This window comes from Tursiops truncatus, chromosome 1, assembly GCF_011762595.2.
Source record: "Tursiops truncatus isolate mTurTru1 chromosome 1, mTurTru1.mat.Y, whole genome shotgun sequence".
NCBI lineage: Eukaryota > Metazoa > Chordata > Mammalia > Artiodactyla > Delphinidae > Tursiops > Tursiops truncatus.
Genome location: NC_047034.1, coordinates 168,160,735 through 168,185,767, shown reverse-complemented (window position 1 = coordinate 168,185,767; position 25,033 = coordinate 168,160,735). Strand labels below are relative to the sequence as shown.

The window sequence follows — 25,033 nt, the reverse complement described above, 5'->3', positions numbered from 1 at the left end:
GAAGAGTAGCCCTCACTCGCTGCAACTAGAGAAGGCCCGCGCACAGCAACGAAGACCCAAAGCAGCCAATAAATTAATTAATTAACAAAAAAAAAACCCCAAACTGAAACACTCTAGCCTTTATTATTTTTCTATTGAAACAATTATTATTAAACAACACAGTTTGATAACGTGAGGTTCCTAAAAAATGCACCAGTTGAGTTACAGAAAAATAGATTCCACCAGGGTCAGGGAGAGGTAGTGGGGAAAAAGGCTGAAAAGACACATTAGAGCAAGATCATGGCGGTCCTTTCAATATTTCAATAAATTTGTATCAAAAAACTTAGGTTCCAGGAACTGTGGAGTCCGGACTCTCTTCTGTAAGCAGCACGGAGCTTTTGAGCAGAGGCATGTCAGAGTAAAAGAAACTGCTGAAAAGTCACCAAACCGTGTGACCATCACCTGTCAGGACTGGAAGAGAGATAACAAACCCATGTGCTAGAGAGGACTGCAGATGAAATTCAGGCTCAAATCTGAGAGAGACAAGGAAAAACAGACCACTAAGGCAACCAGTCAGCTGAAAAAGCCAAGTATCTTCAGCATTTAACCCCCAGAAATCCCTTAATCTGTGAGCAACTTGGAACTCACTGCTCCTGTGGCCCTGAGTTTCCAACTCGCAGGTTGAAAGCCTCGCAGTAAACTGATCTTTCTGCTTTGTTGTATTCAGTGTACAGAGTTTGGCGTGTCTGGAACGGACAAACCGAAGGGTCAGCAGCCCTAACAGTGTGTAGTAGGACAGCCTTGCTGATGAGGGAGCCGAGGCGCCGAGGGGGCCACACAGCCAGAAAGTGATGGAGCCTTGATGTGACGCGAACCCAGGTCGTGTGGCTCCAGAACCCACCCTCTTAAACACTAGCTAAGGTGCCGCCCGTGCAGAGACACCCCTCGAAATGCTCCTAACTTGAACCACACCCCGTGTCTAATGGGAAAGGCTGCACTTCTTCAGAGAAGAAACGTGAAGAGTCCAAGCCCAAGGAGATCCTCTGAGGTCTCAGGCTCAGTTACTAATGAATATTGGGAATGAAGAAAAGGGAAATCTCATGTTGCTTTGATTCTAAGGCACACCATCCGTTTAATTGGGACGAGGGAAAGGAACATTTCATTGAATATATACTTGATCGTAAAACACATGCTGATTTCAGAAACGTAATGGGGGAAAATGTGCGTCTTCAGTTGAGGCAATGGAGTATGTAGTGAAAAATGCCTTTGAGAAACTTGTTAGAGATCTTTTCTTACATCTGCCTCAAGCGTATATAGTTTGGCCAATCTTTTCTGTAAAAGAACTTAAAACAAGGCTGGGTCCTTTGTTTTCCACTCCCACCTACATCTCCGCCAGAGTTAATCGCTCCCTTCCTTTCTGTGCCTTATGTACGCCTTTTTCTTTCAAGCTTCAGAGTAATTTGTGTGTTTACTTACCTCCTCTGTAAGGTTCTGGATTGGAGAATGAGGATCACATCCTGAATCACGTCCTGTTTGCCTCAGAGGCCCCAGCACAGGGCCTGGCACGTAGTAGGCTCTTAGTGAATATTTACTGAGGGAACACATGAATGAATCAATGAGCAAATACATGCAAGAATGAGGGAAGAGTGATGCCTACACCTTTCAGATCCTCAGCCCACAGGGTTGTGTGTGTGTGTGTGTTACCGTGTATCTCCCTGGTAGAACCCAAGCAAGCCTCCAGAGGTTTGAACATCAAAGACAGGAGAGGCAGGAGACAGATCTCCTTTCGAGCATGGGGGGTGGGGCGGAAGGCACTGGTTATGCGACCTCGTAGAAAAGAGCTGCTTCTACACTAGAGGAGGTGTCCAGCCTCTGACCCTGCTGTTGCCCCAAACCTCAACGTCTCATCAATTCTGGAAGGAAACCTTGTGCTGCTAAGCTCACCTTCCCCCTCCTCAACTCAGGCAGGAAGAAGGCAAGACACATTTGCTCCCCAAAATATGCAGAATGGTGGTTGCCATGAGCACTGGGATCCGCATGTTACTTGACATCGTTTTTTTAGAAGTCTGGTTGCCATGGTAACAAAATACCATTTGCGAGACTGAAGATGAATCTCTGGCTCAAATCTGAGAGAGACGAGGTTCTTTCTAGACATCTCCTGGAGTGGTGGGGCGGGACCAAGCCTTCCACATCGGGACTCTGATAAGCATCAAAGCATTCAATCAAATTGCACTGAAGCAGCCTGAAAAAAAATGGCTGAGGGAAGGAAAATGCAGCCTCCCATCAGGCTGCCTGGATTGGGGGGCTGCCCAACGCATTCCTCAAAGCTCCCCCAGGCACTGTTGACGCCGCCTGGCACATAGGGGGTACGTGCTTTCAAACAGAGTCGCTGTTGCTGGTGGTACATATCTCAAGAACAGTCAAACACAGCCATGGCCAAAACAACAGATGTTCATTCAAAATATAGTTATTGAGCATTTACTACTAGCCATGGATAGTCCTAGGTACTGGGGATACAGACCAAAATCCTCCTTGAGGAGTCCAAACCCTCGAGGAGCTAGATGATAAACAAAGAAGTAACATATGGTTTATCAGAAGGTGGGGTAGGTGGAATAATACTGCCCTCCAAAGATGCCCACATCCTAATCTCTGTGAATTTGTGAATGTGTCACCTTACGTGGCAAAAGGGATTTTGCGCATGTGATCAAGCTAAGGATCCTGAGGTGAGGGTGTTATCCTGGAGTATCCAGGTGGGCCCAAGGTGATCACAAGGGTGTTTGTGGGAGGGAGGCAGGAGGTCAGAGCGAGAAGATTCTATGCTGCTGGCTTTAAAGGTGGAGGAGGGGGCCACGAGCCTAGGAATGTGGGCAGCTCTAGAAGGTAGAAAAGGCAAAGAAATAGATTCTGCCCTAGAGCTTCCAAGAGGAACACAGCTCTGTGGACCTGTCTTGGGCTTCTCACCTCCAGAAGTGTAAGAGGGTAAATTTGTGTTGTTTTAAGCTTGCAGTCATTTGTTACAGGGACAACAGGAAACGAACGCAGATGGTGACAAGGGTCAGTGGGGAAAAATACAGCAGAGGATGAGGGCAGAGAGTGCTGGCAAAGGGTCAGGGTCAGGGAGTCACAGTTTTAAATGGAATGGTCAGCACGCTGGTCTGAGAAGGTGGCATTTGAGCAAAGATGTGAAGGCAGAGATAAGGGGATCTGTGGGTGTCTGAAAACTCCCAGGTGGAGGTGTGCCTGGCCTGTTAGAGGACCAGCAAGGAGGCCAGTGGGGAGTGATCACATCAAGGAAAAGGAGAGCAGGGGACAAGTTCAGCTAGGCTGCTCATTTGAAGCCTGGTAGCCCATGGGGAGTGCTATAGACCAAATATTTGTCTCCCGCCAAAATTCATGCGTTCAAACGTATTCTTCAATGTGATGATATTAGGAGGTGGAGCCTTTGGAAAGTGGCTAGGTCATGAGAGTGGAGCCCTCATGGATGGGATCAGTGCCCCTATGAAGGAGACCCCAGAGAGCTCCCTCATCCCTTCCACCACAATGAGATGACGTCTATGAACCAGGAAGTGGGCCCTCACCAGGCGTCGAATCTACCCGTGCCTCGACCTTGGACCTCCCAGCCTCCAGAACTGTGAGAAAGGAATTTCTGTTATTCATAAGCCACCCAATCTATGGTATTTTGTTACAGCAGCCCAAACAGACTATGACAGGGAGCCACTGAAGGGTTTTGAGTAGGGGAGGGACCTCATTGGATTTACCTTCTAGAAGGGTCCCTGCGTTGAGCATAGACTGAATAGGGCCCAGGGCAGAGGCAGGACAGCCGTGACGAGGCTGCTGCATCTCTCTCCAGGCAGGAGGTGAAAGTGGGTGGACCCGGCTGGGAGGAGTGGAGGTGGCAGGAAGGGGTCACATCCTGGATGTACTCGGAGTGGACCTGACATGAACTGGTTCAGACTGGTTGAGGGTATGAGGGAAAGAAAAGAGTCAAGATCGATGCTAAAATTCTTGGCCTGAGTAACTAACTGAGAGGCTGGCATGGCCATCCCTGGTTTTGGTCATTTTAATTTCGAGAAGTTTATTTGACCTCCAAGTGGAGGGAAGGAAAGAGTCTGGATTCAGGAGTGGTCCAGGCTATAGATAGAATTTGGAGGTGGTTAGCTTGTAAGATGGTATTTCAAGCTAAGAGCCTGGATGAGATCACCAAGGGAGCATGGGGCACTCCAACATCTCAAGGTCAAGGAGATATGGAGAACTCAGCAGAGGAGGCTGAGACGAGTGGCCATGGAGAGCAGAGGACACCAAGTGAGGACACAAAGGCAGTATGTTCAGGAGGAAGGGGTGAGCTGTATCAAACGCTGCTGAGAGCCCAGGAAGGTCAGCACGGAGAATCCACCACTGGATCTAGCAGCTTGGCAGTTGTTGGTGACCTTGAGAAGCTCAGTGGCAGCCAAGGTTGGATGTGAGCAGATCCAAGAAAGTGAGAGGCAAGAAATTGGACCCAAGAAGCAAGAGAGCACTTTTTCTAGTTTTGCTGTAAAGAAAAGCAGAGAAATAGGCATTGGCTGGAGAGAGGATGTCAGATCGAGACAGGGTTTTATTTCGGTTTGGTTTTGTGTGATGGGAGAAATGATAGCATGCTTGTGTGCTGACGGGAAAATGATCCAAAAGAGTGGGGGTGGGTACTGATACCACAGAAGGAAGTGCAGGGGCTCTCTGGAGTGACGACCTTGAGGACATGAGCAGGGACAGCCTCCAAGCTCCAGTGGAGGGGCTGGCTTTGGGCTGTTGGTCTAAAGTGGTGAGAGGGAGGCAGGATATGAGTACAGGTGCAGGTGGGCGGGTGGATGCACTGCTGAGTCTGTTTTCTTCTTATTGCCCCAATTTTCTCGGGGAAGCAAGAGCTTCAGCTGAGAGTAGGGACAAGGGAGGAAGTGTGGGGATTTGAAGAGTGAGGAGGAGGTATGAAATTATCATGCAGGAGAGGGAGTAGGGAAATGTAGTAGAATTGCCTGGTGGTCTAAGAGTCTACCCAAGCCCAGTGGTCATGAATGTGGAGCGAGCTGTGGTTTCTGTCTTTCTCCAGCCAGGCTGAGCTGCATGGGTACAGACATGGAATAAGTAGACAGTTGGATGAAACGAGATTTGGGATTTTGCTCAGGTTAGTAAAATAACCCTGGGGAAGGGAAAAGCATTTGAGGGGTTTGTGGGAGGCAAATTAATGGTCCCCCCCCCAAATGCCCACATCCTCATCCTTGGAATCTCGGAATATAGCAGACTACATGGCAGAAGGGAATTAGAAATAAGGCTGCAGATAGAACTAAGGTTGCCGATCAGTTGACCATGAAATGCAGAGGTTATCCTGTGTGGTCCAGATAGGCCCAAAGTAATCGCAGGGGTCCTTATAAGCAGAAGAGGAAGGAAGGAAAGAGAGAACCAGAGAAATGGCAGCATGAGAAAGACTCAGCCCAACGTTGCTGGCTTTGAAAATTGAGGCAAGGGCAGTGAACCAAAGGATACGCATGGCCTATAGGAGCTGGAAAAGGCAAGGAAGCAGATTCTTCCCTAGAGCCTCTAGAAGGAGCGTGGCCCTAGTGACACCCTGATGTTAGCCCAGTGAGACCTACTTCAGACTTCTAACCTCTAGAACTATAAGAGAATAAATTTCTGTTGTAAGCCATTAAGTTTGTGACAGCTTGTTACAGCAGCAACAGGAAACTAATACAGGGATAGGCAAGGAAGTTGTGGGATTTAAGCTGAGGGAGGAGGGAAATGAGCTATGAGAAGGATGGAAAGGTAGCAAGATTGGAGGCCCAGGTGGGGTCAAAGCAGTGCTGGAGATGAGACACTAGAAGGTAAGTTCTTACACTGTGGGATGCTTTAAACTGACATTATGTAGGGGTTGCAGTTTTTGATAATGGAAAGGTCAAGGGTATGACAGTGGGGATGAGTACTAAGATGGGAAGACAGGATCCTCAGAGGAGGGACCGGGAGGTGGGAATGTTAGAGGATCACTTTGTGGATATTGAAGTCACTAAGGATTAAACAGGAGCGGCAGAGCAGAGAACACTGAGCCAGGAGCTCAGACGTTAGGAAAGAAGGCCCCCCGGGCTGGTAGATAACTGTAGCAAAGAGGAGTACTGGAGGGCATGGTCTAGTGACCTGGGAGATTTTAGGGAGGAAAAGGGGATTTTGATTTGGGAGCAACAAGGACGTCTGTCCCACTGCTGGTCCAGTGGTTAGAGGTGTGGGACAGAAGCCACCCTTCCTGGAGGGGGCTGCAGGAAAGCATCGCATGGGAGCACCATCATTTAACCCCGACTGATGTGTCCTTCTTAACCCACCTCCAAAATGCCTCCCAGTGATCCAGTTTCCCAGCACTCACCCTGATGTAGTCCCCTCCCCCACTGGATCAGGGCTGGCCCTGTGTGACCAATAGACTATGACAGAGAAACACTCTGCAGCTTCCATTTTGGCCTCCTGGCTCATTCACTCCGGGGAAAATCAGCCACCAGGCTTTGAGGGCACACAAGCAGAGCTATGAAGAGAAACTGAGGCCTCAACCAATGGCCAACAGCATCTCGCCAGGCACACGGGTGAGCCGTGTCTGAGAGGACCCTCCAGCCCCGGTCGACCCTTTGGATGACCACAGCCCCAGCCAACATCTGACTGAAACCTCATGAGAGACCTCAACAACTGCCCTGCTGAGCTGCTCCCAAATTCCTGAGCCACAGAAACCGGGAGAGGTAATGAAATGATTCTTACTGTTGTAAGCCACTATGTTTTTGGGGTGATTTATTACCCATAGATAATGAAGACACTAATTCTTTATTACTTAATAGTCCCTCCCCCAACAACTCCTCTGTTTCTGAAGAAATGACTTCCTCAGGTAAGTGGCCTCTGATCCCCTTGACTAAGTTAGGAGCCCCTTTCAGAGCGCTCCATCCTTCTCGCCACATAACTACATCATCATTTGCATAATAGTTCATACTGTATATTCCTGTGACACACAGCCCTCTCCCAAGCAGGACTGTAAGCTCCAGAGGAGAGGGCCCACGTATTCCTTGCTCTCCTCTGTACCCTGTGCCTACATACCAAGTGGTCAGAAATCGTTTGTTGAATGGCTGATTGAGTGAATGAAGATGTAACATAGATAAACAAGGACCTACTGTATAGCACAGGAAACTATATTCAGTATCTTGTAACAACCTCTAATGGAAAAGAATCTGAAATATATATATATATATATATATATATATATATATATCTGAATCACCTGAAACTAACACAACATTGTAAATCAACTATACTTCAATTTTTAAAAATTTTAAAATTAAAAAAGAGTGACTATATGTGGTTAGAAGAGGGGGTCAAGTAGAGGGATTCACAGTGAGATCAGCATCAGTACAAAATGAAGCCGACCTCTAAATCCCCTCCTCTGACCCTGTCTTTGCTCCCATCTCGCTCAGGGCCTGTGGGGCTGCAGGAGTCTCCTCTTGCCTGCACTCCTGAGATCCAGCTGTATTCAAATACCAGCCTTTATTTAGGCTGTTCTGTTTGTTATGCAAACATGATTTTGCTTTGCACTGGACTCTAATTGGATGGATGCACGAGCTTATCTCATGAATACAGGTGCGCTGAAGGTAACATTTTCATCCATCACTTTGCTCACCTCCTACATTCATACCACTCAGTACTGGGGCATCTGATTACAGACTAATGCTATTGTGAAGGCTCCTTTATGCTTAAAATCCTTCAGAACGAATAGTAATTTTGGTCACCTTCCTCTTTTTCTTTATTTCTTAGTAACAAATACACATGCATGATCCTTCCAAAGGGTAAGAACACGCCAAACAGATTTTAGTTACTGCTCTGTCAGTTACTAGCTGTGTGGCCTTAGGGAAGTTATTTTACCTCTCTGAGCCTCTGTTCCCTCATCTGTAAAATGGGAATTATAATAGTTCCTATCTTGCAAAAGTAATCATGAGGATTGGCTCTGATAAAGGAAAAGGTTTTGCGTAATTCTGGACACATAAGTAAATATTGGTTTGTTACTGTTAGAAATGAATACAGCTTTGAGCAAAGTCAAACAGTGACAGCTTCCAATAAATCTGCAGCAGAAGTTGGATGTTCATGAGCATTCTAGAGCAAACGCTTCTTTAAAAAGAAATATGCACACACAGATGTTTACCAATTTAGCACCAAAAGGCATGCATACACACACATACACACACACACACACACACACACATACATCCTTATAACTGAAATATATCCACATGGTAAATCATAGTTCATTTATATTCATCACTTATATAATCATTTACAATCACCTGGATATTAAGATAATTGTACTTTAAGAGCATTGAAAACCTTGCCCAAATCTCTCTAAATGAAATAGTTCCTGGCCTCCAAGAGAAGCACTTTACCAATTGCTATCTACCTTTTTCAGGGAGGAAAGTTAAGCAGCGCAAGGTCACAAAATGAGTCATTTTCAGAAGTGAGACTTTTTTTTTTTTTAAATAAAAGTGTATGTGCTGTCCTTTAAGAATAATGTACTGGGCTTCCCTGGTGGCACAGTGGTTGAGAGTCTGCCTGCCGATGCAGGGGACACGGGTTCATGCCCTGGTCCGGGAGGATCCCACATGCCGCGGAGCGGCTGGGCCCGTGAGCCATGGCTGCTGGGCCTGCGTGTACAGAGCCTGGGCTCTGCAGCGGGAGAGGCCACGGCAGTGAGAGGCCCGCGTACCGCAAAAAAAAAAAAAAAAAAAAAAAAAAAAGAATAATGTACTGACCTGCCATCAACTAGGAATTTGCTCTAAGCTGTTTTTCTCATAGTGGAGAGAATGAAAACTGAGTCAAACTCACTCAGCTATTCAGCAACTATCTTTTGAGTACCTACTATGTTCCTGATGCCATCCAGGGCAGTGTGAAGTTAGCAGTGGGAAAGACAGATGCATTCCCTGCCCTCAGAGTACCTGCAGCCTTAGGAGTAAAGGAAGGCAGTCATTAAATAGATGATGACACAAATAATGAATTGAGGGACTTCTGGTGGCACAGTGGTTAAGAATCCTCCTGCCAATGCAGGGGACACGGGTTTGAGCCCTGGTCTGGGAAGATCCCACGTGCCGCGGAGCAACTAAGCCCGCGCGCCACAACTACTGAGCCTGCACTCTAGAGCCTGTGAGCCACAACGACTGAAGCCTGCGCGCCCCAGAGCCCACGCGCCACAACTACTGAAGCCCGTGCACTCTAGGGCCCACGTGCCACAACTACTGAGCCCGCGTGCTGCAGTCACTGAAGCCCGCACACCTAGAGCCCGTGCTCCACAACAAGAGAAGCCACCGCAATGAGAAGCCCACGCACCACAATGAAGAGTAGCCCCCGCTCGCCGCAACTAGAGAAAGCCCGTGTGCAGCAACAAAGACTCAACGCAGCCAAAAAAAAAAAACAAATAATGAATTGATAACAATTCTGATAAATGCTTTGAAGGGTACTTTGAGGGACACAACCAAGGAAGTCAGGACAGTTCAGGGAACTACTTCCCTAAGAGCAGTGACTTTTAAGCAATGGCTTGAAAGATGGATAGGCTGGAAGAGGAGATGAGAAAGAAGGCTGAGGACCAGAGGGAACAGCATGTGTAAAGGACCTGGGGCAAGATGGTACTCAGAGGTTAGAGGCGCTGGGAGGAGGCTGGTAAAGCATGGCTGAGACACAGAGATGTAGGCAAGAGGGTCTTAGAGGGAAGCTGAGCAGCAGGGAGAGGGGGATGCGATCAGAGCTTTGGGGGCCTGTGTGACAGACTGGGGATTACGTTCGTTATCTTTTGCTAAAAAACAAATCCAAAGCTTAGTGATTTAAGACAAGAATAACTGTTTATTATCTCACAGTTTCTGTGGGTCAGGAATTTGGGAGCTGCATGGTTCTGGCTCAGGGTCTCTCATGAGGTCGCAGCCTAGAGGTCAGCTGGGGCTACAGTCATCTGAAGGCTTGACTGGGGTGGAGGGTCCACTTCCAAGATGGCTTCCTCACATGGGTGGTGAACTGGCAGGAGGCCTTAGTTCCTTGCCATGAGGACTTCTCCGCAGGGCTGCTTGAGCGTCCTCATGACGTGGCAGCTGGTACCTTCCAGCAAGAGTGATCCAGGAGAGAACAAGGTAGTAGCCACAATGTCCTTCAAGTTCTAGCCTCAGAAATCACTGGGTGCTGGGGACTTCCCTGGTGGTCCAGTGGCTAAGACTCCACACTCCCAATACCGGGGTCCCACCGGGTTCCATCCCTGGTTGGGGAGCTAGAGCCTGCATGCTGCAGCTAAAAGATCCCGCACGCCACAACTAAGACCCGGCACAGCCAAATAAATAAATAAATCCTTTTTTTTTTTTTTTTTTTTTTTTGTGGTACGCGGGCCTCTCACTGTTGTGGCCTCTCCCGCTGCAGAGCACAGGCTCCGGACACGCAGGCCCAGCGGCCATGGCTCACGGGCCCAGCTGCTCCATGGCATGTGGGATCCTCCCGGACTGGGGCACGAACCTGCGTCCCCTGCATTGGCAGGCAGACTCTCAACCACTGCGCCACCAGGGAAGCCCAATAAATATTTTTTTAAAAAATAAAAAAGAAGAAAAAGAAATCACCCAATGTCATATCCACAATATCTTTTTCATTACTCAGGTCAGCCCTATTCAGGGTGGAGGGGGCCACACACAGGCACGAATACCAGGAGGTGAGCCTCACCGGGAGCCGTCGTGGAGGCTGGCTCCAACAGGAACGTCTTACACATCTCCACCTATCTCTAGGTGCCCCACGGTGTCCAATTTTGAACTCAGCACCCACGTAGTACAATGACTCCTATGATGGCAGAATGTCCAAACCAGAAGGGACTGTGGCGATTAGTCCAACTTCCGCATTTGTCAGAACAAAGCTGCTGAATAAATGCATAAATAAATATGAATTAATTAATCGATTGGTATGCACTGAGGTGCGTTCACATTGCCAGGGACAAATGATAATGAGACCAAGGGAATGCGACACACGAATCTTGAGCACAGTAATGAACCATCAGAAAAGTACTGAGGAGAGATTTTCCTTAGACATGGAGCAATGAGATGAAGTCCCCATTCCTTCCCCAAGCCTCACTAAAATGACAATAAAGGAACAAAAGTGGCATAAACTGACAAAGAAAAAGGAGGCGATGACAGCCACTGAGAGGCGTTAACAACATGTTGGAGGATGTTGACAAGGGATAGCAAGCTCAGTGGAGCGCAAAGGATGGAAACCCAGAAAGAATCAAGTCGTGTCATGCTGAGGAGCCCCAGAAACCCAGGAACCCCATGCACCAGACATCTCTGGTGACAGCAGGTCAGATGTAACAACCGAGGATCAGTGAGAGCCCTAGGTACCTTCCCCTCTCCGGAGCAGCATGGAGATCCCACCCCACCCCTGCACCAGAAGACTGGGGCTTTCCTCTCTGGGGAAACGGACCCAACGCGCCTCTGGACTGAGGATCCCAGGCATGGCCGAGGGCAGGGAGGCACCATCCTGAACACGGATGAAGTGGCAGCCCGCCTACTGATCAGTGAGACCTCCAGGAGGCCCCGTCTCTACTCCACCCCCAGAATGCTGGCAGCTGGGTTTATACATCCCCTCCCCCATGGCCAGGAGGCTCTAGGAGTTCTCCCTGGGGACCCTGGCCAGCCCAAAAGAAAAGACCTACAGACCTCAACACTGGAGGGCTGTTAAAAAAAAAAAAAAAAAACCAGAGCTGGATGGTGGTTAAAGTGGTAAAAACAGATTTCGGGGGGAGGGGTGAAGAACAGTGGGTAAAAACAGATTTTATTCAGGAACGACTGCAATAGAGAAACCTCAGGATGGAACTGGGGTCAATTCCAAATACAACAAGAACAAGGCGGTATTTAGAGCCAAGAAGCAGGGAGGAGGGTCAGTGGAGGGCAAATTACTAAGAGGAAAAGTCAGAGCTAAGAAGGGATTCTGCCTAAACCCACTTGACAGGATCTTTGCTGAGGGCAGACCCAGGTGATCAGCTATCAACAGAGGGGATGATGGGAGGGTGAGGAATGTGATCAGATATCCAGGGTGGGGGATTCTGTCTAAACTGACTTAACAAGATTCTTGCTAAAACTGGGTGATGCCGGAGGGAGCCTAGTCGAGAAAAGGATTCAGAGGAGCCTGAGCCAAGTTTGGTCAAGGAGAGAGTCTTTGCCAGGGTTTCTTTGTAACCTGGCTGTGTGTGTCATCAGATAAGGAGGCCCATATATGACAAGTCCTGTTCATCCCCCTGCACCTCCAATACACAGAGTTTCCAATCAGTGTTTGTACCTCTCAGATAGGGCTAGACGATAGTGATTACCAGACATTAGAGGAAAGCTGTAAGCATGACAGTCAGAGATGTACATCTTTTAATTTTTTTTTTTTGTTTGTTTTTAAACAGGGAGAAAGAACTCAGGGAGAAGAGCAATGCATGAAACTGAAAAAAAAACTTTCAAAAACAACTGTCATGGACTTTTCTGGTGGCGCAGTGGTTGAGAGTCCGCCTGCCAATGCAGGGGACACGGGTTCAAGCCCTGGTCCTGGAAGATCCCACATGCCATGGAGCAAATGGGCCCGTGCGCCGCAGCTGCTGAGCCTGCGCTCTGGAGCCTGTGAGCCACAACTACTGAGCTCGCCTGCCAAGAGCCCGTGCTCTGCAACAAGAGAGGCCACCACAGTGAGAAGCCCACACACTGCAGCGAAGGGTAGCCCCCGCCCACCACAACTAAAGCCCACGCGCAGCAACAAGACCAAATGCAAAAAAAAAAAAAAACCACCAAAGAAATAAAAACAACAACAAAAAACAACTATCATTAGAAAACCCTAAAGATTCCACAAAAACCTTAGAATAAGTAAATTCAGCAAAATGACCAGATACAAAATCAACGCACAAAACTACAAAACTCAGTTGCATTTTATTGACTAGGCATGAACAATTTCTGAAAAGGAAATTAAGGAAAAAATTCCATTTACAATAGCATCAAAAAGAATAAAATACTTAGGAATAAACTTCACCAAGGAGGGGAAAGACTTGAACACTGAAAACTACAAAATGTTCCTGACAAAAATTAAAGACAACACAAATAAGTGGCAAGACATTCGTGTTCATGGATTGGAAGACTTCATATTGTTAAGATGCCAATGCTACCCAAAGCAATTTACAGATTTAATGCAAACCCTACCAAAATCCCAATGGTATTTTTTTTTTCAGAAAAAGAAAACTCAATCCTAAAATTCATATGGAATCTCAGAGGACCCTGAAAAAGAATAAAGTTGGAGGTTTCACACTTCCTGATTTCAAAACTTATTACAAAGCTATAGTAATCAAAACAGTGTGGTACTGGCATAAAGACAGACATATAGACCAATGGACTAGAATAGAGATGGAAGCAAATGCTTGCATATATGGTCAAATGATTTTCAACAAGGGTGCCAAAACCAATCAATGGGGAAAGAACAGTCGTTTCAACAAATGGTGTTAGGAAAACTAGATATCAACGTGCAAAAGAATGATGTTGGGCCCTTGCCTTACATCATATACCAAAACTAACTCAAAAATGGATCAAAGACTTAAAAATAAGACCTAAAACTATAAACTCTAAGAAGAAGACATGAGGGAAAGCTGCATGACATTGGATTTGGCAGTGATTTCTTGGATATGACACCAACATGGGCAACAAAAGTAAAAAGAGACAAAGTGGACTACATCAGAATTTAAAATTTCTGTGCATCAAAGAGCGTGATCAACAGAATTAAAGAGCAACCTAAGGAACAGGACAAAATATCTGCAAATCATATATCTGATAAGGGGTTAATATCCAGAATCTATAAAGACCTCCTACGATACAACAACAAAAAAATAAATTTGGATAGCCATCTCTCTAAAGAAAATATACAAATAGCCAACAAGCACATGAAGAAATACTCAACATCACTAATTAGGGAAATGCAAATCAAAACCACAATGAGAGGGACTTCCCTGGTGGCACAGTGGTTAAGAATCTGCCTGCCAATGCAGGGAACATGGGTTCGAGCCCTGGTCTGGGAAGATCCCACATGCTGCAGAGCAACTAAGCCCACGTGCCACAACTACTGAGCCTGTGCTCTAGAGCCTGCAAGCCACAACTACTGAGCCCACGTGCCACAACTACGGAAGCCCACATGCCTAGAGCCCATGCTCCGCAACATAAGAAGCCATTGCAATGAGAAGCCCCCCCACACACACCGCCACGAAGAGTAGCCCCCACTTGCCACAGCTGGAGAAAGCCCACGCACAGCAATGAAGACCCAACGCAGACCCACCCCAAAATAAATAAATAAATAAAGTTATTTTTTAAAAAATAGAATTACCATATGATCCAGCAATTCCACTTCTGGTTATACACCCAAAAGATTGAAAGCAGGGTCTCCAAGAAATACTTATACATCCATGTCCATGGCAACATTATTCACAATAGCCAAAAGGTGGAAGCAACCCAAGTGTCCATCAGTGGCTGAATGGCTAACAAAATATGCTATATACATACAGTGGATTATTGTTCAGCCTTAAAAATGATGGAAATACTGACACATGCTACAACATGGATGAACACTGAAGACATTACGCTAACTGAAATAAACCAGTCACAAAAAGACAAATACTGTGAGATTCCACTTATATAATGTACCTAGAGTACTCAGATTCATAGAGACAGAGGGTTGAATGATGGTTGCCAGGGGCTGGGGGTGGGGGTGGTGGGGACCGGGGGAGAAATGGAGAGTTGTTTTGTTAGTACAAAGTTTTGATTTTGCAAGATGAAAAGTTCTAAAGATCGGTTGCCCAACAATGTGAATATACTTAACAATACTGAACTGTACGCTTAAGAATGGTTAAGATCGTTAAGTGTCATGTGTATTTCACCACAATTAAAATTTTAAAAAAATTTGAAGCAACTATAATTAATATTTTGAGAGGAACAGGAGATAATATGTCCATGAACAAGAATAGGATGCTATAAAAAAGAACAAGAAATTGCTCTTAGAAGTGAAAAATTATGAGAAGAGACATACCAAAAAAAATCCAAATAGAAAAGTTGGAAGATAAAGTTGAGGTAATGTCCCAGAAAAGAGAACAAACATTTTTTAAAATGGAAAATTGGAAAGAACATTTTGAAAAATTAGAGAATCAATCCAAGAGGCCCAACATCCAACTAAAATAGAAAAAAACAAAAACAGAAATGAAATGGAGGGAATCAGCAAAAAGAAGTGTCCCCAAAATTGATTTTCAGATTAGGAGACTGACTTCCAGATTGAAAGGTTCACCAAGAGGTGCCCGTAGTGAATGCACATCGTTTGGAACTTCAGACCTCCGAGAGATCCTAAAAACGTTCAGAGAAAACTCAAGTCACACACGCACAGGATCGGTATCAGAATGTCGCTTGACTTTTCAACAGCAACCATGGGTCAACTCCTCAAAATCCTGAGGGAAATTTATTTCCAATCTAGAACTCTACACCCAGGAGAACCAGCAATCAAAGCTACTGGAATACATGCTCTACCAAAGCAAGGAAATAAACTCTGTTTGGGAGCGGGGGTGGGGGGGAAGGCAGAAAGCAAGGGAACCAGAAAACAGGATCCAACACAGGAAAGAATCAAAGGAAATTTCCAGGGTGGTAGTAAAACAAGGTCCCAGGACAATGGCTCTATAGGTCTGTAGGGTAAGCAGTCCAGGTTGGAGCCCAGGGAGGACGCCTCAGGAGGGGTGTCTCTAAGGACCACCTGGTGTGTTCAACCAGGTAGAGGGACATTTTACAGTACCGCTGGACAGTTGGGGGATGAATTAGTGATGGGTACATAAGGAAGTTTTTTTTGTTTTGTTTTGTTTTTGTTTTTTAATAAGGTGATTAAATACCTCTAGAAAAGAAAAATGTTGTCCAGTAAGGAAAAATGAAATCATAACACACTTCAAGGCTCAGCTATGAACAATAGTTACATAGACATAATACTTGAACACTGAATACTGATGCCACAGTAACAAAATGATATAACTAAACTGAGAGGAAGGAAGAGAAAATAATGTGTGGGATGCGGGTAGATGAAAGGGCATTAAATCTTCACCTTGCATAGAAGAGAGGCAATAGATAAAGTTACAAAAAGTGGAAAATCTGAATTAGGTGTGTTATTTAAAAATAAGGAGGGGGTTTCCCTGGTGGCGCAGTGGTTGAGAGTCCGCCTGCCGATGCAGGGGACACGGGTTCGTGCCCCGGTCTGGAAAGATCCCACATGCCGCAGAGCAGCTGGGCCCGTGAGCCATGGCCACTGAGCCTGTGCGTCTGGAGCCTGTGCTCCGCAACGGGAGAGGCCACAACAGTGAGAGGCCCGCGTACAGAAAAAAAAATAAATAAATAAGGAGGTATATGACAGAAGTTCCATCTAAAATGCATGAAAGAGGGGTTGTCTTTGGAAGTGAGACTTGAGACTGGGGAAAGGATGGGGTAGGGGACTGATTTTTTAATTACACGTTTACTATAAGGCAGTTATATGACTTTTTCAACTAATACCAGTATAAATATGCTAGAGCTAAAAATTAAATTGAAAAAAGAAAAAAAAAGTCCAACTACATGCCAGTCTGTGAAGCAGTGATGATACTGCTCTGGTACAAAGCCGGGAGCTCCTACCATGGACGGGAGAGAAGGGAAGGAAGACTTAAGGGAGGGGACAGCCTTGAGCTCTGCCTGGATGAATGGGACCAGGCCGACCTCTCCAGTCTTCTGAATAGAAAGGACAGTGGGAGCTCTAGGGCAGCTGAACCCTTCCAAGGAACAAGTTTAGAGGAAGAGGAGCCGAAGGCAGGACACCAGGCCCGAGGGTGTCAGGAGGAGCCCCTGAAGGGAGGAGTGGCCCAGAGCCGGTGCCAGAGGGAGGAAATCCCTGCAACGGAGGCCAAGGTGAGTTGTCCACAAGGTAACAAAATGGCTAACGATGTCAAATGCTGCTTTGTGGTCCAGAGGACTTAACATAAACACACCCTTGCAGGACTTCCCTGGTGGTCCGGTGGTTAAGACTCTGCACTTCCACTGCAGGGGCACAGATACCCCTTAGTCAGGGGACTAAGATCCCATATGCTGCATGGCCAAAAATAAAAATTAAAAACAAACAAACAAACAAAACATACCCTTGCACACTGTGATCTCAACGCAGTCCCGGGTAACCCTCCCCACACCCACCCCCCGCCAGGATATTCCAAAAGCAGTGGGAACAGAACAGAAGCAGGACTAGGTGAGCGAGCCTACACTAGGCTCCCAAGTGCAGCGCCCCACCCCTTCCTGTTCTCTGAGAGGCAGGAGGCTTAGTTACGGGGTCGAATGCAGGCAATGCTTGGGACACGCTTATACTAAAGAAATGGTCATTTAGCTGAAATTCAAACTTAACTGGGCTTCCCGTGTCATGATACATTAACTCTAGCAACCCCAGGAGGCTACGCCTTCCCAAAAGCTTGGAGATATCTCAGGCTTGCAAGCGGAAACTTTGCTACTGGCTGCTCCCACCGGCCTCCTGATGCTTGTGGGGAGGAGGACCCCGAGGCAGTGAGGTCCAGTGGGTGGATCCTTGTGCCTCTCAGAGCCTGTCCTCTTATGGAGAAATAAGGCCATGGCTATGGCGTGGGGACAGTAGGAGACCTCCACGTCCTTCTGGAGTGATTTTTTTTTACCACAAGCATGTATTACTTTTATAATCAGCAACAAGCCATAAAGACATTTCCACCTTAAAAATAAAATAAAATGAGGCTGCAGTGGACCAGGTCATCTCTGAGGCCCCCACTGAAGCTAAGATTCTGCAGTTCCAAGTCATTTCCTAGTCTTTATTTGCATGTCATTTTAGGAGCGTTCAGTGAGGCAGCCTTGTGAGGGGGAGGGTTGCTTTTATCCCCCCATCCCCCCACCAGGGATTCTGAGCCCAACCGGCTGGCCTGGGGCGAATGTGGCCAGGCTGTCCCCACTCTGGGAGGTCACCTGGCTTGGCCTGGCCTAGCCCAAGCCTCTGGGATCATTCCTGACCTGGAAGCCTCCCCGAATGACCTGTTCTGAAGCCACCGAAAGGGCTTGGGTGTCGGCTCTGTAGGAGACTCCTGGGCCCCAACCAGAGCCGTCCTGAGATTCTAGGGAGCTTGTGATTTAACAGATCCTGAAAGGGGCAGATGTGTCCCCATACCCAGGGACAAGTATCTCTTTGCCAGTACACTAGGACCCCTCCCTAGTAAGAGGCCCCACTGGAAGGTCTCAGGGGAGGGTGGAAAACGCCCCATCCATATGCAGCACACGGTGGACTCACAGAAGAGTGAGGGTCCTGTCGTGGGTTACCCGAGCCTGAGTGGAGCCCCAGTTCCACCCCCTGTCAGCTTTGTGACCTTGGGCAAGTTGCTTAACTGAGAGCCTGGGTAGTCCTGCGATAATGACATAATGAATGCAAACCCCCGGAGGTGGCGGCCGGGAGGAGGAGAGGTGATCACAAACAGTAGTGGTATCTATTTAATCCCGGGAGAGTCAGAGGCTGCCGTTTGGCCAAAGGAGCTTTTGATCTGCAATTCCCACAGACCCAGGACCACTCTGGAAGGTTCCCCACCCTCCGAGAGTACCCTCCCGGCTTTAGTCCAGGCGAGAGCCACTACCGGCTGCTGGAGCTGTGACTGGTCTCCCAGCTCAGGCGCAGGAGCCTGGCCCACGACCTTGGAAGAACCTGGGAGAACGCTTCACCAAGCGACAGTACTTTTCCATTGCACTGCTCGGCCGCCTCATCTGGCTTTCTGCTGCGCAGACAAGAGGCCAAGTGAGCCAGGCCGGCCCATCAGGAACCCACCCGAACTCACCCTCAGAGATGCGGGTAGGGATGTGAGGGGCAATGGGAATCCTAGAAAGAGGAGGGGGATACCGAACGCTCCAGGAGGAGCTTAGAGACCACCAGTGAGACCTGAGAAACTTGCGTTGGCAAAGCCCTCCGGTGGATTTCAGGAGATTCCTACCTCCACCCCTTCCCCTCCGACGATAATGATTAAACCCGATCCACCGCGCCTGTGCTGGGTCTCGGGCGAAGAGCACTGCTAGCCTGCGCGGGGGAGGAGAGAGAGGAGGGCGAGAGGAGGGGACAAGAGAGCTAGCGGTCCCGCCCGGTGATGTAGGCAGCCCGGGGAGGTGGAGCCGCGACGCGTGAAGGAGTCCCCACCGCAGTCGCGCTCTCTCGGTCTACCCCTCCGAGCAGCCAGCCGCCAGCCCCGGCTCCGGCGACCTCCCTGCCGCCGCAATTTGGGCGGCGGGGGCCGTGGGATTCCCCCTATTCGTGCCTGAGGGGCGTCTCCTCCCCTCCCAGCCCCTGCCCCTCCTTGCTTCCCGGACGGCTGGAGCGACTCCCGGGGGACGCTGTTCCCGGACGCTCGGCCGCCGCCCGGGCATCTCGGCTGCCAGCCCGGCTGGGCACCGGGCATCTGCGAAGCTAGCTAGCCCTGCCTGGCACTGGGCATCTCTGGGCACCGACTGTCTCCGGCGCCGCCCAGCTTCTCGAAAGCCCGGGGCCGCGGGCTTCTGCGCGCCCTCCCTTCCCCCCGGCCGCCGGGCAGGACGCCCGTGAGCTCGCGGCGTCCCCAGCCCCTCTGGCCGCCGCCGCGATGCTGCCCTGGAGACGTAACAAATTCGTGCTAGTGGAGGACGAGGCCAAGTGCAAGGCGAAGAGCCTGAGCCCGGGGCTCGCCTACACGTCGCTGCTCTCCAGCTTCCTGCGCTCCTGCCCGGACCTGCTGCCCGACTGGCCGCTGGAGCGCCTGGGTCGCGTGTTCCGCAGCCGGCGCCAGAAAGTGGAGCTCAACAAGGAGGACCCGACCTACACCGTGTGGTACCTGGGCAACGCCGTCACCCTGCACGCCAAGGGCGACGGCTGCACCGACGACGCCGTGGGCAAGATCTGGGCGCGCTGCGGGCCGGGCGGGGGCACCAAGATGAAGCTGACGCTAGGGCCGCACGGCATCCGCATGCAGCCGTGCGAGCGCAGCGGCTCTGGGGGCTCGGGGGGCCGCAGACCGGCGCACGCCTACCTGCTGCCGCGCATCACCTACTGCACGGCGGACGGGCGCCACCCGCGCGTCTTCGCCTGGGTCTACCGCCACCAGGCGCGCCACAAGGCCGTGGTGCTGCGCTGCCACGCCGTGCTGCTGGCGCGGGCGCACAAGGCGCGCGCCCTGGCCCGCCTGCTCCGCCAGACCGCGCTGGCGGCTTTCAGCGACTTCAAGCGCCTGCAGCGCCAGAGCGACGCGCGCCACGTGCGCCAGCAGCACCTCCTCGCTGGGGGCGCCGCCGCCTCGGTGCCCCGCGCCCCGCTGCGCCGGCTGCTCAACGCCAAGTGCGCCTACCGGCCGCCGGCCGCCGAGCGCGGCCGCGGGGCGCCGCGCCTCAGCAGCATCCAGGAGGAGGACGAGGACCAGGACGAGGAGGCGGAGGAGCTCGAGGAAGGAGCCCCCCAGAGCGAGCGGCCGGAGGTGCTCAGCCTGGCCCGGGAGCTGAGGACGTGCAGCCTGCGGGGCGCCCCGGCGCCTCCGCCGCCCTCGCAGCCTCGCCGCTGGAAGGCCGGCCACCGGGAGCGGGCGGGCCAGGCGCGCTGAGAGCCGAAGGGACAGGACTTGCGGCCCCAGACCCGGCCGGCCTGATTTACAGCCTCTAACCCCGGCCCTGCCCACTACGGCTCCCCCTGGCACCCCGGCCCTTGCCTCCCTCGTGGTCTATGTTGTCTGCGCGAGCCTCATCCTGGCTCACGGTGACGCCTGACACGCCCTTGTATTGGGGAACCAGATGGGGGAGCAGCAGAATTCAGTGCTCACCTCTCTCCCCACCTGAGTCTCCCGGAGCCCTCCACTGTGGATTTGCCCGCTACGCTTCCCACCAAGTCTCTTTACCCATAGACCACGCCCTCCCTCCCCAAACATCCTCTCAAGAGAAGAGGGGGAGACGTTTCCAGAAATCCAGGAGGGTGGCCTTGGATCTTGGCCAGGTGGAGGCAGTGACCAAGCTAGCCTTCCTCCCTGGGATGAGACCAACCCTGGGGAGGCATTCTTGTAGGGGGAAGAGTAAGTAGCCCTGGAGAACTGAGGCCAGGCCCAAAGTGGCAACTGAGTCTGCTGCCATACACACAAGGAAGACTTCTCTATACCTGGCCTCTCTACCCCTTGGAGGACTTCTGGGACTTCACTGCTCTGGCTCTGGAGAAGACTGGGATGTTCCCACCAACCCCAACCACAGGCTAGGCCAGGTAACAGCTCTCTGCACCAGACGGCTGTCCAAGCCTGTGCCCTGGCACCTGCCACCCCCCACAGCACTCCTCACCCCCCATCTTTCTGCATACCGAAGTGTGTGGTTCCCCCCTAGGTGCCCCACAACCAGGACCAAGACGAGACCTCCAGAGGAGGGAAGGAGGACCTCTGGCAGTGCTTGAGTGCACTGACTACCCAGAAAATGGACACAGGAGGGATGCCCCCAAGTTGAGGCTTGTCAGAGCACGAGGGTCCTGACAGCAGCTGGATTCTCATAGCAGGATGAGGCAGGAGGATGCGGTAACCCAACAGAGAGAGCGGGCCCCTGCCCACGTGTCTCTCAGCAAGGCCACTAAAAGCCCAAAGATCTATGTGTCACCAAATGATCACTGTAAATAAAGTGTTCCTGCTTTTTCAGCCTGTCACCACTCCTGTGTTGTGTTTGATGCCAGGCCTGCTGGGGGTGAAAAGATTATCATCAGAACCTTAAAGGGCAGGAGAAGACCCCAGGAAGTATCCCCTTTAGCAGCTGGAGCCAACTCTCAGGATAGGGGGGGACGAAGGGGCTGCTGCCAGGAAGCTGTTCCCTTCGTGTCGGGAAAGGAGACAGTAGCAGGTGCCTCGCCTGCACGGCACCTGTGCCAAGCCTGGAAGGGGTGTCAGCTGTCTTTCTCAGCATCCCGGAATGTCTCTCTGCCTGGGCACCAAACACAAGTGTCTCTGGGACATTTGGCAGGGAGGGGGCACTGGGCTGGGGCCTTCTCATCAGCCATGTATCTTTGAGAAGATTCATGTGTATGTATGTCAAAGCAGGTGGTATTTGCTGGGTTTCCTCAAGGATGTAAGGGAGAGGGGTGGGCAACCCAATTTGCTTTCAGAGGAGCTGGAGAGATCTGTCCAGACCATTATAACAGCAGGAGTCCTGAGCTTGGATATCTTCTTTATTTCTGTGCTGAGCTGGGCACTGATCCCAGAGTTGTCCAGAGCCCAGACGAGTGGCCTCTGCAATCGCCAGCAATCAGGATTGTTCTGTTTCCTGGAGCTGCTGGAACAGAGGGTACCACTGCCGCTTCGCCCTGGAGGAACCCAGGCAGGATCGGGGGGGGACTCTGAAGGGGAAATCTGGGCTTGACTTCACTAGTTTTGGGGGTGACAGGGATGCCCTGCATGTTCATTGCTTCCCTCTTATGCATTGCCAGGGGATTTGTTGGTGTTTCTCCCCATATACAGAAGGAGAGAAGGAAGTGGGAAGATGTCAGCCCCGGGAGAGGAGGATGGGCTGCAAGGCAGCCTCTGGGGTTAGAGACAACCTCACCCAGAAACAAGGTCACAAGCACACCCTCTTTAATCAGATGCTTGCAGCAGAAATTTACTAAATGCCTGCCTTGGGACAGGCACTAAGCTAGGTCCTAGCGGTCCAGGAGTCCCTTCCCTGTGGCTCTTATATTCTCAAGTGAAATGCGTATAATTAAAGGAACACTTGCAATATAATCATTCACAAGCACGCTCCCAGCCTTAGCCTCTGCCCCTCCACTCTTCTCTGGCAGCCTCGCAAAGCATAGACACACACACACACACACACACACACACACACACACAGAACTGCCTCCTTCCTTTCCTTGCTCACAGTATGCTCGCCAGACCTGGAGTTAGAAGACCAGAGCGAAGGGACTGTCCCTGCCTCCTTACCAGCTGTATGATGTTGGGCAACTCGCTCAGCCTCTCTGAGCCTCACCTTTCTCACTGGTAAAATGGGAGGGGGCTAATATCTACCTGACAGGCTGATTATAAGAATTAAATAGAATCATGTCTGTGAAAAAGCTTTGGCAGATAATAAAATGCCCAGCACATGTGAAGAACAACCATTTTACCCACAGGATTCTTCTCTTTACATTAGGATTTTTAGTGTGCCTTCCCCCCACGTCCACTCCACTCTCCCTGGCAATGGTGATTATAAGTTGTTCTCTCTCTCTCTCTCTCTCTCTCTTTTGGCCATGCTGTGCAGCTTACGGGATCTCAGCTCCCTGACCAGGGCCATGGCAGTGAAAGCCCGGAATCCTAACCACTAATCCTAACTCCCACATCTCTATTCTCAGTGTGTGTGATGGAGGAAGGAGCTGGTCCCCTTTCCCTCCCACAGTGGGTTGAGGATGAGATAAACCACAGGGGAGCCAGCACAGTGCCAAGTGCCACCAGGCTACAGACTGGGTGTTGAGGGCAGCCCCAGCCAGCAGGCCCCAAGCATCGTTGCTACCAAAGGAGGAAGATGCATCCTGGAAAACCAGACCCGCTCCACCTATGCACTGACTGCCTTTCTCCCCCGATCTTCGACACAAGCTCAAGAAGATCCCTGAGGCATTGGGAAGCCATCTGGCGTCCCTGTGCCTCTTTTCCAGCACCAGATTCCCCACCTGTAAAATAAAAATGGGAGAGTTCTCCCAGTCCTAGGTTTCCCAGGGGTGCCCCAGGAGCTGCTGTGGGGAGTGATGGGGAGACAGAATGGGGAGGCCGCCCCCCACCTGCTTTAACTGGAGCATCTTCTCTGTTTTCCCTTTGGGGTTTATGGGATTCCAGTTGAATAATGGATTTTTCTTTTTCGAGTTTTAAACACTGGGTGAGATGCCCTTTAAACTTTCCTTCCAGCCCCCATGCTGTGTGTGTCTTAGGTCCACTGGGTCAACTAGGCCTGAGAAGTAACGCTGGAGTGTGAATGTGTCAATGGAGGGCTTTCCGAGAGCAACAGACAGCCGGGGACAGCTCAGACAGTGTGTCTCAGCTGGGCCAGCCTCTTCCCGGGACCTCTGGGGCCTTATTTCCTGCTCTCCTGATCCCACTCCGGAGGCGCTGGCTTGTGACTGCAGTGACTGCGCCACGGCTCACAGCTTAGAGGATAAAGCTGGCCCGCCGATGCCGTCCTGATTCCTGGTGTACTTGTTCTGCACGTGGACATGCTCCCAGGCCCCAGGCATGGCCAGGTGCTCCCACCTCCAGGCCGTGCCCCTGCTCTTCTCACTACCGCAGGTGTCCTTTCCTTCCGCTGCACGTGTCCAATCCTACCCTTTCTTCAAGGCCCAGCACAAATCCCACCTCCTCAGAGCTTTCCTTAATGCACACCCCTCCCCCACTCCTGCCAAATCTGGGGGTGATCTCTCCTCTCAAACACACAGACGTGGCCTATCCTTTCTCGTGGTCCTCCTCAGGTTACCCCTGGGATTCCTGTTTATATGGAAGTGTCTTGTCTCTCATACTGATCCTTCTTCATTTCCCCACCCCCTTCAGTACCCTGACCATGGCAGGGCAGACCCTGAGGCTCAATATTAACTTGTTGAATGAACACATGAATGAACGAGCCAGATGGAAGAGCCATCATGGGATAGGAAACCAAGGGGGTGGAGAAGTGTTCCTTCTGCCAGGCTTCTGCCTGGAGATGCGGAAGAAGAGCTATCCTCAGACGCCCTGCTCAGATGGACGGCTATTCTCGGGGAGCAAAACAGCAGCTCAAGAGATGAGGCCAGTGGAAGAAACTGAAGCCTCCGTCCCCAGGGTCTGCTCTGAGCTCCAAATCCCCAGGACTGGGCCTTCTCACTCTCTGGTCTAGCCCAGCCCCAGAAAAAGGCTGCCGCTCACAGTACAGAGCAGCTCCTGGCGGAGACCAACCACCTCCAGGTGCGCTGTCTGGGCAGCGGGAGGACCATCCAGACAGATGCCCTCTCTAATTTAACACACAGGCGATCAGACCTGGGC

The 25,033-nt window shown here is 50.4% G+C and overlaps 1 protein-coding gene and 1 long non-coding RNA gene across 2 annotated transcripts; one reads left to right on the top strand and one right to left on the bottom strand.

Annotated features, from left to right (window-relative positions):
• On the bottom strand, positions 1 to 20,217 carry LOC141276988 (uncharacterized). The gene is made up of 3 exons (XR_012327479.1): positions 20,081 to 20,217; positions 1,456 to 1,570; positions 1 to 512 (listed from the first exon to the last, which is right to left on the bottom strand). It is a non-coding gene; the product is annotated as an uncharacterized lncRNA (long non-coding RNA).
• Positions 19,150 to 22,005, top strand: FAM43B (family with sequence similarity 43 member B). Its single transcript, XM_073794891.1, has 2 exons — positions 19,150 to 21,288; positions 21,405 to 22,005. The coding sequence occupies exon 1, from the start codon at positions 19,658 to 19,660 to the stop codon at positions 20,642 to 20,644; it is 987 nt and encodes a 328-aa protein (XP_073650992.1). The 5' UTR covers positions 19,150 to 19,657; the 3' UTR covers positions 20,645 to 21,288; positions 21,405 to 22,005.
• Positions 22,006 to 25,033: the final 3,028 nt, after the last annotated feature.

What these genes read in the sequence shown, in the direction of transcription:
- FAM43B (XM_073794891.1), top strand. Translation starts at nt 19,658, where the DNA reads ATGCTGCCCTGGAGACGTAACAAATTCGTGCTAGTGGAGGACGAGGCC.